Source organism: Ambystoma mexicanum, chromosome 7q (assembly GCF_040938575.1).
Source record: "Ambystoma mexicanum isolate Mex_15411 chromosome 7q, UKY_AmexF1_1, whole genome shotgun sequence".
Taxonomy (NCBI): Eukaryota; Metazoa; Chordata; class Amphibia; order Caudata; family Ambystomatidae; genus Ambystoma; species Ambystoma mexicanum.
Genome location: NC_090941.1, coordinates 789260333 through 789278776, shown reverse-complemented (window position 1 = coordinate 789278776; position 18444 = coordinate 789260333). Strand labels below are relative to the sequence as shown.

The 18444-nt window shown below is 43.6% G+C and overlaps 1 protein-coding gene across 3 annotated transcripts in view; it reads left to right on the top strand.

The window, feature by feature from the left end:
* Positions 1-18444, top strand: part of DYNC2H1 (dynein cytoplasmic 2 heavy chain 1) — a 3314293-nt gene that overhangs the window by 810632 nt on the left and 2485217 nt on the right. For all 3 annotated transcript variants that reach the window (XM_069639013.1, XM_069639012.1, XM_069639011.1), the window contains exon 20: positions 10115-10242. In XM_069639013.1, the coding sequence (XP_069495114.1) occupies positions 10115-10242 (128 nt within the window). The remainder of the gene's footprint in view (positions 1-10114; positions 10243-18444) is intronic.

Genomic DNA, 18444 nt, shown 5'->3' with positions numbered 1-18444 from the left:
ACTTCAAACGGGTCCTCACGACGGGCAAGAACATCAAGAGTATCAGAAATTGAAGAGTAGAGCAGAGACAGGGCTGTGTCAGGATGTGAGACAGCCAGAGGTGGAGGGGGGTGGGGGTAGAGAAGGTGGTGGCAAAAGCCTCAACTGACACACGCTTCATGGGTTGGATGTCCGAGAAGGTAGGTGGCAGTGTTGGGGTAGGCTTGGCTTGGGGGGAAGAGATGGAGAGATGAGAGAAGAGGAGGGAGTGATTGCTCCAGGAGAGAGGAGTGGTCCTAGGGATGGAGAGGGGGAGGTCAGAGGAGATCAAGACATCAAGTGTGTGCCCGCAGAGTGAGTCGGGCCAGAGGGGAGGATGGACAGGGAGGGGGAGTTGCAGAGGTCACGTAAGAGTTCAGAGGAGGAACAAGGAGAGTCTAAATGGATATTGAGGTCACTGAGGAGGAGGAGTTGAGTGGTAGAGGCCAGGAGGGAGGATGAGAGGTCCGCCCACTCAGAGAGAAATTAGGTGATTTGACCTGTAGGCTGGTAGATGGTAGCCACAGTAAGAGAATGGGTAGGAGAGAGAGAGCCTACAGACAAGGCATTCAAAAGACCGGGAGGATCTGGGTGTGGACAGGATCATCAGGGAGGGAGAGTGTCAAAGCTCGTGACAGAGCTGGCCGTGAACCATGTCTCAGTAAGAACAAGGACATCAAGGTCTAGTTCTTGAAGGAGGTGGCAGATGTCAGAGGAGTGTTTGACAGCAGAGCTTCGACCATGACACTGCCATTAAGGCAGACATTAATTATTACTTTAGAGGAGTCAAAGGAAGCCATGAGAACTTCCCAGCGAGTGCCACCATTAATGGGAGAGGAGGAGATAAGACAGAGCAGAGAGATCGTATGACGAGTCCATTGATCTGGCGAAGGAACGACAAAGAGGATGTTGCTGAGGGTCTGTCTGGAGGAAGTATTGGAGTAGGTGTCGGCGATGGGAAGATCAGGGTTAGAGGCTAAGATATCCTTTTTGAACTTATTGTTACCAAACTTAGTGAGAAGGGAAGGATAGTCAATGGAGAAACAGTTGGAAAGGATATGAGAAACAGATCACGCCATGGTCTGGTAGAGAGAGGAGGTAGTAGGAAAAATATATAAGATCAGAGGTAAGGAACAGTCACTGGGCTAGCAGGTTACAATTGAGGGCCGAAGTAAGGTGAAAATGAATTGATTTCTTTTTTTTTTTTATTAAAAAACACAGCCAATTTTGATTTACAGAAACACACCCAAATTTGACTTTCCCAAACACACCCACATTTGGCTTTCAAGGCAATTTCTTAGGCATCAATAGGTATAAGAAAAGAGGTAGGATTATGGGTGAGTGCTTAGACGAGAGCATGAATGGGGGGACCAGTTGTAAACAAGAAGAAGGTAGAGTGAAGGTGAATGAGTTGAAATCTAAAGGGTAGGCACAAGGAGGAAAACGTATTTATTTGCATTTATCAAGCGCGCTTTCAGCCCATGAGGCATCGAGGCGCTGTAAACTAACCAATAGAGAGGGAAGTAAGAGAGTCTTGGAAGTCCAGTTTCATGCCTGATGGAGCAGGCATCCCCAGGGAGGGTCAGGCTGTTATAGTAGCGACATGTAGCGTCCCGGTAAGCAGACAGGGAAGCTGACAGGGCCTTAGAAGTGGGCCTTGGGTGGAGCGGGCTAAAGCCTGCCGGTGCCCTGATTGGCTATAAAGGTGGAACAGCAGCCAATCAGTTTACACGATGGAGGAAGGCAATTCAGAAATCCCAGCCTCACAGACACAAAGAAGCTTGCAGCCATGTTGGAGATATTTGAATCAGCAGTCGAAAATTACAATTTCAATTTGTATGTCGATGAAAGAAAGGCAGCAGGAGAGTGGAACACGCTGCAAAATAGCGCTGTGTTGTTGCACTAATAAAAAATGCAATTGCACTGCAAAACTACTTTCGGCGATTTATTTTCTTTTTTTCTTTTAATGCTTCATTAAATTGCCAGGTTTTGCAGGCTCACTGGCAAAGCACCTACCTGGTGCAGGATGTTCTGATTTGCTTAGGCAGTTCAGGGCTCCATGAAGGCAGGTGGAAGGGAGAGAGACAAGAGGCACCTCAAGCTCTGTAGGATGCAGGGAAAGAAAACACAGCAAAGCAATGAGCCTTTGGTGAGTGCCAGTGACCGGTTTGGCTGCAAAGGTGGAACAGCAGCCAATCAGTTTACAAGATGGTGGAAGGCACTACACAAGTCACAGCTGGTGTCAGATGCTGATGTTGTTGGTTGGGGGTCTTTGTACTTCGATATATCTTATGAATAAATGGTTAATGCCAACAATTTAAGTGTGTTGAGGCCCGTCATTTCGCTAATCAAGTTTCTTCGAAGAAGACCAGGTCGTTATTACCAAATACTTCTTTCCTCATTGTTACATTTTTGAATGAACTAGAACCCCTCGTGTTCCAACTCACAAATCTCAACTTTTCCCAACTAAAGAGAATCCTGCCCGACCCCATGTCTTTGAAAGACCTGGGTTATTATCTCAGGTAGCATGGCCCACGCTACTCTTTGTGGTTCACCTTTTTCGCCCGGGCATTTATTCCTTGGCCCTTTGATAGTATTGGCAGACCCAATGGGGGTTTCCCCTCTATAACAGTATTAACATTGACAGTTTCTACGAATGAAAACACAGGAGTTGTCTGTCTCCAAAAAAGTAGACCGAAAAATTGGTTCAAACCACACAAAATGTTAGCAGGATTGCTTTGTAATAACAATTGTCTAACTGTTTTGCTTTGGTTGAGTTGTAAGCAAGCTGTTTTTTTAAGTAAGGGTCATTGACCTGTTTCTTATTCCCATTTTCAATTTTTTAATTTAAACATGAATAATTGCAACCCCTTTTCTTTATGAAAAATGTTAATAGCATAATTTTGAGGCTATTATTGTTTAATTGGTTTGCTTTGAATGTATTGAAAACCATTTATCCGACAGTTATTTTTTTAAATAACTTTTATTTTAATTTGCACAGGTACGGTACACTGATAATCATTACAGTATTCTCTATCATACATAATAGTATTGCACAATCTAGGTCCTTTGTACATCAACACTACTCAGGTGCTGACCCATCTTCGTCGACACTGTCTGCTAAGTACTGTTTGTACCTGCCCCAGATGTTTTTCGGCATGTGGTTGTATGCATTAGTTCAATGTACATTTCCTCTTTATCATTTGTCCATAGCATATCTCTTTCCCAATCAGATTTGGTGGGGGTATTACTGCTTTTCCATCTCATGAGAATGACCCTTTTTGCCAGCAGTATGCTAAGATTTAGCAGTTTACGCCACATAGGGTTCATCTTCTCGATCTCCCCAAGTACACACACAGCTGGGGTCCTTTCAATAGGGTGGTCTGCCATTACATCTAGTACATCACATACATCTCCCCAATATTCAGTTAAGCGTGTGCACGACCAAAACATGTGTAAAGTGTCTGCTTCTTCACAACTGCATCTAGGGCATTTGCCATCCGTCGTTGGATATATGCGTTGTAGTTTGGCTGGAGTGTAATGTATTCTATGTATGATTTTGTAGTGTATTAGTTTGTAGCATGCATTGCATGACAGGTGTTTCGGTAGCCCTCAAATCTGTGTCCACTGCCTATCTGTGATTTGTTGTCCTAACTCTAACTCCCATCTGTCTTTGGCTTTGTGGATTATCGGCGTACGTGAGGCTAGAATAAGCTTATACGGTGTGGAGGCGGATGTTTTGGTTGTCCCAGCGGTGAACATGTAGCCCATTCCCAGATGTGAACATGTAGCCCATTCCCAGATGTATTGCTGGTTCTGTTGGGAATGCATCCCACATTTTTGCCATTGCTGATCTCATTCGTAGGTAATACATTTTCTGTCTCGGCGAGCAGCCCACCATATTCCTAATTACCTCCCATGTTATGAATTTCTTGTCAGGAAAAAGATCTCCAAACTGATTAATGCCCTTGACTCTCCAGTGTGTAGCAATCTCTGAATCTAGCGTGGGCAGAATGTACTGGGCCCCCCATAGTGGCATATTAGGATTATACAATGTTCCTGTCCCTTGTAATTCTGTGATCTTGGCCCAGGCCGTGCATGTCACTTGTGTTGGGTTAGTGGTGTTATGGTGTTTGGAGCGTACTACAGCCACTTTATGTAAGATATCAATCGGGTCTAAGGACTGTGTGTTGCCTGATTGATTCTGTGGGTGGAGATAGGCAGTGGCCCATTGTGACGCATAGTGTGCTTGTGCTGCTAAGTAATACATTTCAAAGTCTGGCGCCGCTAGGCCTCCCTGAGAATATTGATTGGTGAGTACCCGCCAGCTAACTGGATTGTCCGTTCCACACCATTGATGTGCTTGCACTTTTTTATTTTCTGGAAAAAGGCTCTTCCCGGCCATACCGGGACAGTGGTAAATAGGTAGAATTGTTTCGGGAGGATTATCATCTTGATTAGAGCTAGCCTGCCCAGCGCATTGCTGATACTGGCAAGGACCTCCACCGTTCCATCTTAACACAGAGAGCATCCGCCAGGCTCTCGTAATTCAGTGCACGGGACAGTTGGGCCGTTCTGGCTACATACACCCATAGATATTTAATATGGATCAGGCTCCAGAGTAGACCATGAAGCTCTGGGGGTCTGACTGTTGCGTCAGTGAGGGGGAATATTTCCGACTTGGCCGAGTTCCATTTAAGACCAGAATATTCTCCAAACGCTTCCACAACTGTGCCCAGATTACGGGCCGGATTGTTTAGATACAGTAGTATATCATCTGCGTATAGTGTGATAATTTCCACTCTTCCCGCTAACTGTATTCCAAGTTTGCTGTACGTGAACCTCAGCAGGTTCGCCAAAGGCTCGATCACCAGTGCAAACAGTAGTGGTGATAACGGGCAGCCCTGGTGTGTGCCCCCCAGTAGGTCCAGCACTGCCGTGAGGTTGCTGTTGATGCTTATTATCGTATAGGGACGTGTATATAAGACCTTAACACATTTTATAAAGTGGTCTCCGAATCAATAGTTGTGCAGGACTCTAAATAGAAATGGCCAGTAAACAGTATCAAACGCCTTCTGCATATCCAGAGCTAATGCTACCCCTTGCGTTTCTTTTGGAATCGTCACCAATACGTTATAACAGCGCCGGATGTTTGCTGCCGTTGACCTACCTGGTATGAAACCCATTAGTGATGTTAGACATGCAGCCAAGATCTTAGCAAAGATCTTCGCATCTCTGTTTATCAATGAAAGCGGTCTATATGAGCCGCATTTTTCCGGGGGTTTCCCTGGCTTAAATAGTAATGTAATAATGGCCTCCCTGGTGGTATCCGGTAGTTCCCCTTTTTCTAGGGCTTCAGCCCAAACAGCTTGTAGTTTGGGGACAAGGAGCCCTGCAAATTCTTTGTTGAATTCTGCACACACGCTGTCGGAGCCTGGTGCCTTGCCATTAGGTAGGGCCATGATGGCGTCTGCAAATCAGACAGAGTACGTTTGATACGATCTGTCCTTCACTCTTCTCTAAATTTTATGTGACCACTCTAGGGTCACACACACCATCTCCACGCTGGGTGTTTGTCTGTTCTTCAATCTACACTCCCTTCTGTTCGAGTGTGGGCCTTCCCACTTTGTCTAGAGAGTTGTTTACCTTAAAAGTATGATAAAAGGGTTTTTTGTTTCCTCTTATCATTTTTGTTTAAAAACTGAGATGGATAAAGTTTTTGGTTGTTTTCTGTATGTTTGATTTTTTGTTCTATGTTCTCGTATTGTATGTTCACTGATGTTTTGATGCAGAAAAATAATAATCTTCTATTTTTGCAATTTGTGTTGAGGTGGTTTACTTTGGTACAGAATATTTGTTTAAATTGGGATTTGGTGCAGTCCAAACCCATGAGTTGATATTTCACAAATACTGGGCAAAAACAATATTTGAGGTATGAACAAATAGCACAATTTTTCTTTCCTGGCACACCTTTGATAGAAGTAGTCGTCTCATTCGACCCCATGCCACGAGCTGGGTCTTCCCTACCGCCCCACTCTTCTAACTGATGCTGTGATTCGTGGACAACCAGGCCCTGTTGCTGTAGAAGACCAGCAGCTGCCAGAATGGCTTTAGCCCCGACTTTAGAGGTGAACCCATTTCTACCATCTTAACTGATTTAAGTCCAGGAAATCTTACATATTCTATGTCTTTTGTTGAAAAAAAGATACAGCTCTGGTATCCTTTTGAAAAAGGACAAGATAGCCCGAAACCCCAACCCCCCGATTCAAGAATTTCATGGTAGGTTTGTGCTTAGGGCATGAGAACCATAGTCTCGGTACAGCAAAGGGTGCGATTTCTTCCTGGGAGGCTCCAGCCACCTTGCCTCGATTCTCAACATCCACGGTTGGGAGACTTTTTGAGTCTTCGGATACCATCGCAACCTCTTTCTGATGTCTTTCCTTCTTAGTTTCTGAACTGCTTTCCTCCACTGTATCAACATCATATTGACGGCTCTCAGGTGGGACAAGCGTACGCTCGTTGTCAACAATCTCCAGGGGTAGAGATTTCTCTTTAAATGCCTCATTAGACAAATCAGAGCCATTTTTAAATTCTCCCTGTACTTTGATTTGGTATTTGTCGCCTGTTTGGTTCTTGGCAGGAAGGTCTGTGCCAGTTTTACTTGTCTCCCCATGGTATTACAGTCATTGGTACCATTTGGTACTTCTTTGGACTCTCGGCCCACCAACTTTCCCGAGTCTGGGGTGCCCAAGTTGGACCCATGAGAGTCGTCTTTACCACTTTTATTTTGGGATTTTCTGTCCTTTCCATTGACTGTTTGGTCTCTTCTTGTATTTTGTTAATTTAATTACACTAACCTTCAAACCTTTGAGGCTGTTCGGACTGGAGACCACCTTCTCTGGTTTGTGTTTTCTTGTGGGAGCACCCAGTCCATTAAGAAAACTGTTTGCCCCTGAATTGTTTATTCTTTTTGGCCTTCATATTCTTCAATTTCTTCTCCTGTGGTGCCACTGAGGACTGGACTGCAGAGGCGATGTTCTTTTCTTTCTTCTAGCCCTTATTCTCCCCTGATAATTTAGCGGGGACTCCTTTCCAAGAGGCCTCCACTTCTCTGGCTGTCCCCCAACGTTAGATCGAATATCAGGGTTTGGGTTTCTTTTCTGCCTAAAACCAAATTTCTCATGGTTTCCTTAATCTGGAGGATTTCTAGGTTTTGTTTGTTGATCCGCTCTGTTAAGGTTATTAATGATGGTGCTATTGTTGAATTGATCACAGTTCTTAATCCCACCATGTAGAACATTGTTTCACTTCCTTTGAAATCTCCAATAGCAATCTTGAATGGGTTTGCACCACTCCCTTCAACGTTTCAAAAACCTTTACCAAAGAGTTCAAAACAAAGTTCAGGGCTACCAAGGTAGTTTCTGTCAGACTTGAGTCCTGGATAGATTTATGCAGTGAGGTTTGATATGTAGCATCATTTGGATTTTGACTTGGCGCATTTACTTCCCTCCGTGAGTCTTCAATCAAATTGAGTGAGCGGCAGGTTCACTCGACTATTGGATGGAATGGGAGAGAGATTAAGTCCCGGAGTAAAATCAAAATCAGGGGTTTCACCAATCATTATGTTGTTTCTTACTGGGCTTTTTCTTGGATATACCATTTGCTCCCATAGGCCCACTTCCGTGCCTCCGCCTATGGAAGCATTGGTTAATTGTTTTCTTGATGTTGGTTGCTGTCAAGGTAAAATCTTTCCCAGCTTTTAGGGTTGACTCCAGTATTCTTACCCCATTGTCCCCTCCACCCCATGGCGTTGGTGTATTTGCCATATGGTGTATCTGAGCACAGAAAAGAGCTTCCTGTCTAGCCGGAATGCTTTGCTGAATTTCCAAGTCCAGCATGATTACTAGGGACTGGGGCTTGGCTAAAAACGAGCCCTCCCATTCAGGTGCCTTAAGATCATCAGTCAATATGCCACTCCTTAAATTATCTCTCACTGGCATTGTCTGCTGTTTTGTAAAAAGGGGTCCAAATCACTTTTGTTTCCGCACACTTTAACTCTTCGTAACCTCCAAGAAGTCCCTGCTGAAAGAGAGTGGCGCTCAATAGTGCTTACTCCTTGATCAATTAGGCTAGCAGATAGAATATGAGCAGACCGCTCCATCTGGCAGTAATGGGGGTCCACGTTCACGTTCTTTCGAGCGTGCGTACAATCAGAAATGGTCACCTTGGTTCTTTTGATGCTGTTGAGCATGGCGAATGACAAAAGGAAGTCCACGTCGTCCAGTACTGCTACATTTGGAAAGCGGATAGACGTGTTGTTAAATCTTCCGCAAAGCCTCCCAAAGACTCTGCTGACACTGCACCACTTTGCGGTGAGTCAGGGTCTTTAAGCACCTCCTCAAATGAAACTGATGAAAGACTTTCCGTTTCGCAGAACAAGCGGCACACAAGCTTCTCTCTCCAACAACTCCACAAGACTCTGCTGACTAGTATGTGTAATCAGGTGTGCGCCTGTACAATATTGGTTCTGTATATATGTCTTAAACCTAAACCTGAGGGAAAGGATGAGTACCCTGTCCATTTATTGAGTCTAAATATGAAGATTGACCCTGTGTCAAACCACCCCAACTACTAGGTGGGGCCACCTTCCTGCAGCATCCATGATGCCCAATAAGAGAGCTGGATGACTGCTACAGCATCCAATGAAGACAAAGACACAAGAAAGAACTGGTTGGGCACTAAATAACCCAAGACTGTGACTGCTTTGAGCACAAAAGTGAATGGTGGAAGGTTCTGAATGAATCTGAACCACTGGCATTGCTCTGGGCAACCTTCCACACCACCGTTTTTTAGCCCGTCTGCGCCATTGCAAAAGGGGTCTAGAATCTGGGTAAGGCTCTTGTAACCAGGACTGATGTCTGGCAGAGTCTTACAGGACCCCCCTAGTTATCTACATATTTCAAGTAACTTTGGGTCTCACCCTAAGTTACTAGGGGAATCCAGACGTGGACCCCTTGCTCACTATTCTTAGAGAGGCACAGCTACACTCTACTGATGAGGTTCAACCAGACCGAAACACGTGTATGGGGTTGCTGTTGGTACTCTTGTTCAGAGGAGAATTGCCTAGCATTTCGGTGCTGGACTGCCCCAGGGCAGGACAAAGACTGATATGTTTGGGATATTTCTCGTCTGTGAAAGATAGTTAGCTAAAGACTCTGGGTAAGGCTCTTGTAACCAGGACTGATGTCTGGCAGAGAGTCTCCCATGACCCCCCTTGTTATCTGTGACTGCTTTGAACCACAAGATGGTGGACTTCACCTAAGAAGTGAGTAGGGTAGAAGTGAGGACCATAGTCCTAAAGAAAGTGAACATTTTTAACTACCATACTGCTTTTTCCACTGTGTACACACTCACCAGTGCTGCGTCATTCAAAGCTTACGCCTCTGTTGTACAAGCAGTCAGGCTACAACTTGGTTTTCTGTTGTTTGTTGATCCATTGGCCGTGACACTACCTAGAACATTGGTGCAAGGGTTTTGGGACAGGAAGATATGCCATGCATTTCTTTGCAGTTTTAATAGCAATATCATAGTTTGCTTTCCTTTCCTTTTTGTTTTGATCATTAATCACTTTAAACCAATATTGTGTGACTAGATACGCATAAACTGTATACCAAGTTCATTGGTTCCCTCAAAAGAAATGTGAAGAATCTGGATAATGTATTAACCATAAATCCTGTTACCATGATATTAGTTTGCTTAAAGGTAGTTTTGGCAACTTGGTTATCCTTGTGTGGAACATTGACCTGTATGTAATTTAGAATAGGACTTGTGGGGGTGAATAAGTAAGGCACCAGTGCTAACATAAAGTAGGGCACTAGTGCTAATATAAAGTAGTAGGTTGGTGAACTGCATCTTCGCTAAAGTCATCCTGAAAAGATGTTGTGGTACAATTTTATTTTAGACTGTGGGGTAGTACTGTTGATTGACACATTCAATTTGCTGCCATGGTGTGCATCATTTTCTATGTAATGGAAAATGTTTTTCCCTATGTGCCAAGATGTTAATGTGGCAATTGCCTTTCTTTATTTGTACCAAGCTAACCTCCATGACATTGATGCATTTCTAACCGGTGCTACTGAGGCCTTGTCTGAAAGACCACAGACGGTGGATGAAATCGGGGCGGCTAATATCACGCATGGAGAACTGATGTCAAAAAAGCCAGAGGTATAAACCAACATGGGGAAAAATCAATGGTATTTTTATAATATAAACTCACAATTGAAATAAACATGCGGGTTGAAATTATGGAACCAGTTTTCAGTTACTATGATTAACTGTGGTCAATCGCACACCCACCTTTTTTTTTATCTGCCTTCTATTTGTATAGATGTAGAAGAGTAAACATTTATATAATGTGTTTAGAATAGTTCTGTATGTGTGTAAACGATTAGACTAAGTGAAGTGATATTCACAGTGCAATATAATGCACTTTCTACAATGTGTCTATGTGACCAAATTTTAAAACACTTTCAAATGATTTTTATCAATAGTTAATGGTAAACTATAGCATTAAATAGTTTAAATGTTGTTTTACCTTAAGCAGATTTTACTTTTCTAATGCTTCATATTCATGGGTTTAGTTTAGTACTAAGTAACTGAAGCATCACCATGTTGCAAATATACGGTGATACTAGGACCCAACATAATATTACCAAAATATGAATTCTTGGAAAGATAATTGCTTGCGTTGGTTCACTGGGGATTGAAACTGTGAATGTTACACATATGTCTACAGTAGGTGTACTAGTCTGATGATCTGTTTTACAGGCTTTCTGAATGTGGACATCTTGCAAGATAGGTGTGGTATCTGAAACCATCTCTGTCACTCTCATTGGCATAGTTCCCACTTACACAATGGAGTACAATCGTTTTGATTTAGCCAACATCTGCATGAGCTCCGATATCCAAATCCTGCCATCAAGAGCTAAACCTTTCCTCAAAACCAGTGCTTGGCTGTAAACACAACAGAACCACTAACAGAGGCAAGTACAGTGAAACGGATTGCTGTGTTAGTTGTACAACCAGACAACCTCCCGAACCACAGTCGGTCCACAAGGTGAAAAGAAAGGAACCACAACCCCCTGCAGCCCATTTCACATCTTCATTTTAATCAAGGGCCCCCTCTTTTTTTAAAGGATTTCTGCACACATTACAGACACATCTACCGTGCCATTGAGTGCAGTACTACACAAAAAAAATGTAAAAAAGGATTTTCAGTTTTCAGAAATCAAATCACAAGTACATTGCATAGTAATGAACAAAATACTACTAACATTTTGACTAATTGTCATTCTACCAAGGGGGGGGAGGGCATACCGTTGTACACAGGTTGTCTCTTTCATGAGGATACACTCAGAGAAACCCACAACTATTCAGAGCCACAAAGCAATACATTTCTGGGGTGTTTCTTGGGTGGTGGAGAGTTATGTAGCACTTCCTCTTGCATTGCACTAGAACAAATCCCTAAATCACCCAGCCACTGTAACCTTAGTTTTGCCACTTCGTGTCAGGAGAAAATTGTATTCAGCCATTAGTAGGGACACTAGCCACACATTATCAATGGAAGATCGCCAGCAGCCATTTCTTCACTTGCCCAGCTAAGCCCCGTCTCTCTGGAAATCTCCTGAAGACCTTCATCGGTGCTCCGACCCATGAACCAGTGGGATCTACAAGTACCACCCTTTGCTCAAAGGTCCAGTCAGTGGATGTGTTCATAACAGTCTCAGAACCATCCTGTGGGCTAACCAGACATCATCCAGGTATACTTTGCTGCAACGGACACTGCCCGGAGTGGAACAAGAAGCATTTCCCTCAAGTTGCAGCTCTCCACCAGAAAGAGAGGCCTTTCAGGACCAGTTTCTTGATTTTCATGACTAGGGTTGCCTTCTGCCATTTTCTTCAAGTGGCCATCGCTGTTCGCCACTGTATCATGTCCTGGAAGACCTCCTGCGGGCGCCATCGCCGGAGTGGTGATCCAGAAGTTGGTGTGTCCTAGCATTAGGAGAGACTTTCTTTTTGCTGCTTTCCTCCCAAATGCTTCTGTGGGACAGCCTTTCTTTGTGCTCTTTTTGGACTCCTGACCTGACTTTTTGGAGGTAAGTAAAGCCTTCTGATATTGCCCTTGCACTTTTGCTCATACTTATGGGGTACCTAAGACTATTAGCACTGGGAGACTGTCTCTCTTTCTGAATTTCTTGTATTGTTACAACAGTACAGGTTAGGATACTTTGTACCCTAGCCCGTCAGATAGTACAGCGAGTTGAGCACTTGTTCTGACATCCGTGTGTAGCCTGTTCACGCAGGTTCGAAACCCGGCAGGGCCAACTCAGCCTTTCATCCTTCCGAGGTCTATAAATTGTGTACCACAGTGTGGGATAATAACAACAGTTATTGCAGCGCTTAGATACCTGTGGGTTTGTAGCGCTATATAAAAACTAGTTATTATTATTATGACCCTGATAACGTTTTCTGTAATGGCTTTTGGTTAGTCTTATAATGCTGCTGGTGGCTAGTGGCAGCTGTTATTATTATACTGGTTGGGTAACATTTTACTTTAGCATTTTCCGCAAATGGCTACTAAGAGTGGCTAGCACCTTAAGATGGCTGTGCCTTGAGGTTTTCGCTTGTCCTTTCGCCATAATGTTCTTCGGCCTTCTTCCTGCATTCTCAGGTCAGGGAATTCCATATATGGAATGCCCTTTCCTGGTGTTGCTGCTTTTGTGGCCAAAGCAACCGTTTCTATGTGAGCCTGGATATGGGTGCTGGGACTGCCTGCTCCAAGTACACATCTCGGTACCTGAATGTCTGTTGCTGGGCAGATGTTCTGGCCAGTGACTATCCCTGATTGCATAGCCCCTGCCTGTTTGAATGTTGAAGATCCTTACTATTGGTGGGGTTGGGCAAGCCCCCATTCTAATTTTTGGATAAAGGAGGCCTCCTTGAAGCCATTTGACAGATCATCGTTGGAGCAAAGTCCTCCACGAAGAAGGGTAGACCCCTGCAGCTGACCAGCACCAATTCCAGTGAAGTTCCAGTGAAGCCCTCCTCTTACCTGAACTTTATCTAGCCGTTTGACTCTTTTAATCATAACCACTGGCATTGCCAATCTCTTCATAAACCTACCTGCGAAGTATATACAAGGCCCCAAACCATCTTAGGGTTATAAGAGCTAGGGAAGATGTTCTTTGATTATCCTGAAGTGTCTTTTTTAATAATAATAATAATAATAATAATAATTTGCACTTATATAGCGCTACAAACCCTAAGGCATCTGAGCGGAGGAAAAATGTCGCAGGTAACTGTCCTTTCCTTTTGAATTTTGGAAATGGGTGCACGTTTATTAGTGCTCCACTTGCTTTTCTTACCTCTTGTTTGTAGTCATTTTGGAACTGCTGCTAAATGGAAAGTTTTCCCTAAGCAAGTTACCTAGTTTTAAAGTATTTAGTCTCTTACTAACTGAAAGAGAGAGCAAGTAAAAAATAATAATAATTTCGCATTTATATAACGCTACAAACCCTCGGGTATCTGAGTGCTGCTTATTATTACCCACGGTGTGTGGTGCTCATTTATCAACCTCAGAAGGATGAAGGCCTGAGTTTGTCCCTGCCGGGATTCGAACCTGCGTCAGCAGGTTCTGCACGGATGTCAAAGCGAGTGCTCTACTCACTGTCCCATCTGCTATTTAATTCTAAATTCAGTTTTATAAGGGTTGGTGTGACAATATTTGACTAGGCGTTTTACTTGTTTAGTGTGTAATTTAAAGGCTAATAAATAATAGAATTTTTGTACTTATCTGTCTGGAATGATTGGTGTTGTGCTGTGCAGACTCAATTTAGCCCAGCCGACTCACACCCGTCCTGAGACCAACCCATGCCTCTCTGGTGCTTTACCTTGTTTGGGTTTGCCTAAAATCTCAGTCTCTCTATTTTCACCATAATAGGTGCCCTTCCAAAATCCTCCCGCAGAGTTAATTTTGGAAATCCATTTTAAGAGTTTTCTGTGTGTACTTAACTGAACTCTTCACCACTCCCAGTGCCTCCTAAGCCTAAGCCTTACTGTTCAGTCACACTACCCAGATATAGTTAGGCTAGATATTCCCTGTTAACGAGAATAGGGTGGCCTCTCAGAATCTGTCCAAAGGGCTAATTCTCAAAAGCCATCTTAATACTGAAGTAGAGAAAATTAAACAGGCCTACCATGATTGGTTGAGATATGATGTATTGTTGAGGTTCCAAGTGAAGAGATTAGCTCTTGTTGCCAACCCCTAAGCAGATTCAAAGTATACCTCAGTTTAATTAAGAACTTTTCAACCAAAATGCTATATATCCAATTTAGTTTATGTATTCTCACACTTGCTGGTTATTGCTCATCTTGGTGAAAAAACTATTTCACTGAAAGGGGGTACTGTCTGGATGCAAATAAAACCATTGAGGATGTGTTGCTCCTATGCCCACTAAACTACAAAATGCATTGTGGTGAATTATGTATGTTGTTTATTTGTTGATTTAGTTGAATCATTTTGTTACAGTTTTATTGGTTAGTTTTCTTATACATGCTGCTTTAAACATAGATACTTGTTATCTTGCCTGTACATGTTTTGACATGTCATGCAATAAGTTTTAGTGATTTTTTTAAAATGGGAAATAGCCACAATAATTCAAATTTGATGATGTGGTGTTCTGGTTCTCCATCAACCTAAGAAAGTCTTCTCTCACTCTCTTGGGCCTGAATAAAGAGCGAGGCATAGTTTTACCTCCCACAGAGTAGCAAGCATCCAAACCTTAGAAGCCCCTTTGCATCCGAACAGATTCCCTGCTGACGTTCTAGAAAATGCTAGGGCTCATGGTGGCCTGTATCTTCATAGTCCCGGAAGCAAGACTGTAGATGAGGTCGCTACAGTGGTCCCTGAGAAGCCAGTGGTCCCAGTTCCTTGAGGATGCCCTGAACCCCTTGTCTCCAACGGCTCATTTGAAGGGCATCCACAACCAACATCCTTTGGCAGCCACATCCTTGAGGCTTAGCGAACTCATCTACAAGATCTTTGAGTGGGCAGTCTGTGGGAAGGCCACGAGAAGCGCTTCCACATCAATTTGCTGTGACTCTGAGCAGTTTGGCGGAATCTTTCTTTTACCATCAATCATATTTTTGACTGTGTTCTTCACAGACAACACCACCAATCTGCACTAGATCAGCAAGATGGATGGAGTAGGGTCATTCAAGCTGTGCTCCTTTTGATTTTATCTAGAACTTTGTTACAGTGATAGCATTGCACCTTAATGACAGTTTGAACACTCAGGCGGACATGCTGAGTTGGCTCTGAGGAGTCTTCCATGAGCGAAAGCTGAATGGGGATTCTCGAGTGGATCATCTCCATATCAGGGGTTCCCCAGATCAACCTGTTAGCCTCCAGCTCAAACAAGAAATGCAAGGTCTTCTTCAAAGAGTACCTTACCCGTGGCGCCTTTGGCATTGCACTGGTGATTCCCTTGGTGTTCGACCTGGTTTATGCTTTCCCTTCATTTCTGCTGATTCCTTGGTACTCAGGAAGTTGAAGCAGATCAGAACTAGGATCTTGATGGCTCTGGACATCACACAGGAGACCTACTACTGAATGATGCCAGAAAGCTGCTTTGCACTGCTTGGAGGATTCTTTGGAGGGAGGATCTGCTAACGCAAGCTTGCGACAGAGTGCTCCACATCAGTACCTGAACGCTGAACATTCATGCCCGACTATTGACAGGTTGAGGTTCAGGGCTTGGGATCTCTCTGAGGAGGAGCTTCATGTTCTGCACTCACAGGTCCCTCACCACCAAGTGCAGCTATGCTTCTTTTGGTAAATGTTTTCAAATTGGGGCTGTGATTGGGGCAGTGACCCATTGGTGTGCCTCAGTGACAGTTCCTTAATTTCTGTTCTCTTGCCATCAGGTGTGAAAGTACCATGAGAGGAGTATTGTTTTCCTTGTAAGTGCAGAACCTGGGTACAAAGTCTATGCAAAAATACCAATAATCAGAGAAACATAGACTTGGGTAGGACCACACAACCTCCATCTCCTCATTGAATTTTATTTTCAAGTTTATTTTTAGTGCATAACAAATTTCATTGATATTGTTAGATTGATTTGAATGTTTAATCCATAGGGGATATGGCCAAGATGGTGTAGTGAGCAGATGGTTTTTTGCCCTGCTCCTGGTGGATCCCAATTAAATCAGTTGCAGATCGGAAGCCCTCCATTACGAGTGAGGAATTGGTGTCGATTTGTGACCCGGTGGTTTGGATCCAACACCCTCTCAGAGGCTGGTGAGAGCAGAGAGGCTTAGAAATGGAGAGCAAAATGGAGCTTGCTACTCTGCTAACAAGGGGATGTCTTAGATTGTGGATTGCAAGGATGCAGCAACCAGGGTGATAGCTGCCTGCATGAGAGGTGATGGGTGAGAGCACTTAGGACTGAACTTCTTGTGATTAGTAGCATGTTCTATATTCTTTAAGGTGTAAGGTGCCTTTCCTTACCCACCTGCCCGGCTGGTGAAGTCTGAGCCCCTTTAGTGATGCACAGCACAGCCAACCCCAAAATAGGTGACTTGCCAGCACTGCCCTGGGAATGACTACTTACCAGCGAAGTAGAAATCTGAGGGATGAATTGATGTCCACCAAACCATTGAACAAAGAGCCCATCACAAGACTCACTGGAACATTACGCTGTCTACATTGTTCTAATTGTGGGTTTGTCACTACGGGTAACATCATTAACCATTTTCTGACTGGTGAAAAGATCAAATTAAAGAGTTACACTACCTGTGAGAGTAAGAACATAATTTATTTGATCAACTGCCCTTGCAGGCTCTACTACATAGGCCAGTCTAAACGACCTGCCAAGATCAGGTGGAACAAACACAGGTCCTGCATCAGGAAGACCAACCTCAACTCAGCAGTGGCCAGACACTAGCAAGAAAGGAGACACAACTTATCCCAGATAAGGTTCCAGATAGTTGAAATTGTAACCAGATTCAATCCACTCTAGGACATGAGCATGAAACGAAACCGAAAGGAAACTTACTGGATTGACCGCCTCAGTTCCCTAACCCCAGATGGGATGTACGAGGAGTTGAACCTTCATTGCTACATTTGATTCCCGGATCTATTTCATAGTACTTTATATATGTAGATTGACCTCTCTTACAGCCCAGTTCTTATTCGTTTGGCATGTGGTTTACGATTGTATGTTACATCTGATTTTATATCGTTTGGAGTATCATTGTTGAAGCATCATACATGGGTATATTGACCTCTCCCACTACTTATTCCCCTGCCATGGGTACATATACTCTAGCAGGTCTGTCCCTACTCTGCACCAAGAGTATATAATTTGAAGCATTACAAATCGAGTAGACTCATTGCTGCAACATACTTTTTCATTAAATGTGAGTGCATTTAAAGTTCTGGGCAATACTGCCCCATCTCAGAAGTTAGTTAGCGTGATTTCCACACATTGGGATACATCAAATTTATCTATTATAACCCATGATTTTCCCGGGGATGACTCCGGTGAATTATACACACTGCATCGCCGCCTTTCTCACTGAAGCAGACACTTCATTCTCATTCCCACATTGGCTTCTCATATTTGTAATAGACGCGAAGTTTCCTATTGCCATGGGACCGACGTGTCCCGAGGACTCCATTAGCATGGAGGACTCAGGACGCGAGGCGCTGTGGGTGTGGTGACACTTCCGGGTGTGCCGCGCCACCTTACCAGTAGCCGTGGCAACACACAATCGGGAATGGAGGCGTGCGCTCGTCTTAGATGCCACGTCTACAGCGGTTTAAGCTTCAGATGAGGTTTGACACTAGACGCCTTAGCACAACTCACATTTACAACACTACTGAGTGATTTTAACGTCATGTGCAGAACAATTTAGTTTCAGAACCTGTAATTCCAGTGAGACTGGCACTCGATCATTTGCAGGAGGTAATTAAGTCACATTTATTAACACGCAGTGATTCACTACGACTCCGCCATAATGTAAATATGCATTTACTTCAATGGGTATTTTCTTTGGGCTTTTCAGATCTCGCACAGAGATTGACTGGTAGTTCTGGCAATTAAGGTACCTCTATCAATCCCTTTTTACACTAATTGAGAGAGTTTACTGTATTCTGACACCATGCTTCATTAGCATTTTCTATATTCTCTCCATATGTACTCTTCTGGGAATTCGTTTGGGTATGTATTATATTACATTGAAATTATTTCACTGAACCTTTCATTTTTTGACATGTTTATTGTTGACAATGTGTAGCTAACAATTTATACCCTGCATACTGAATCTTTTGACTGTATACAATCGTGCTCCGCCCTGATGAAGGAG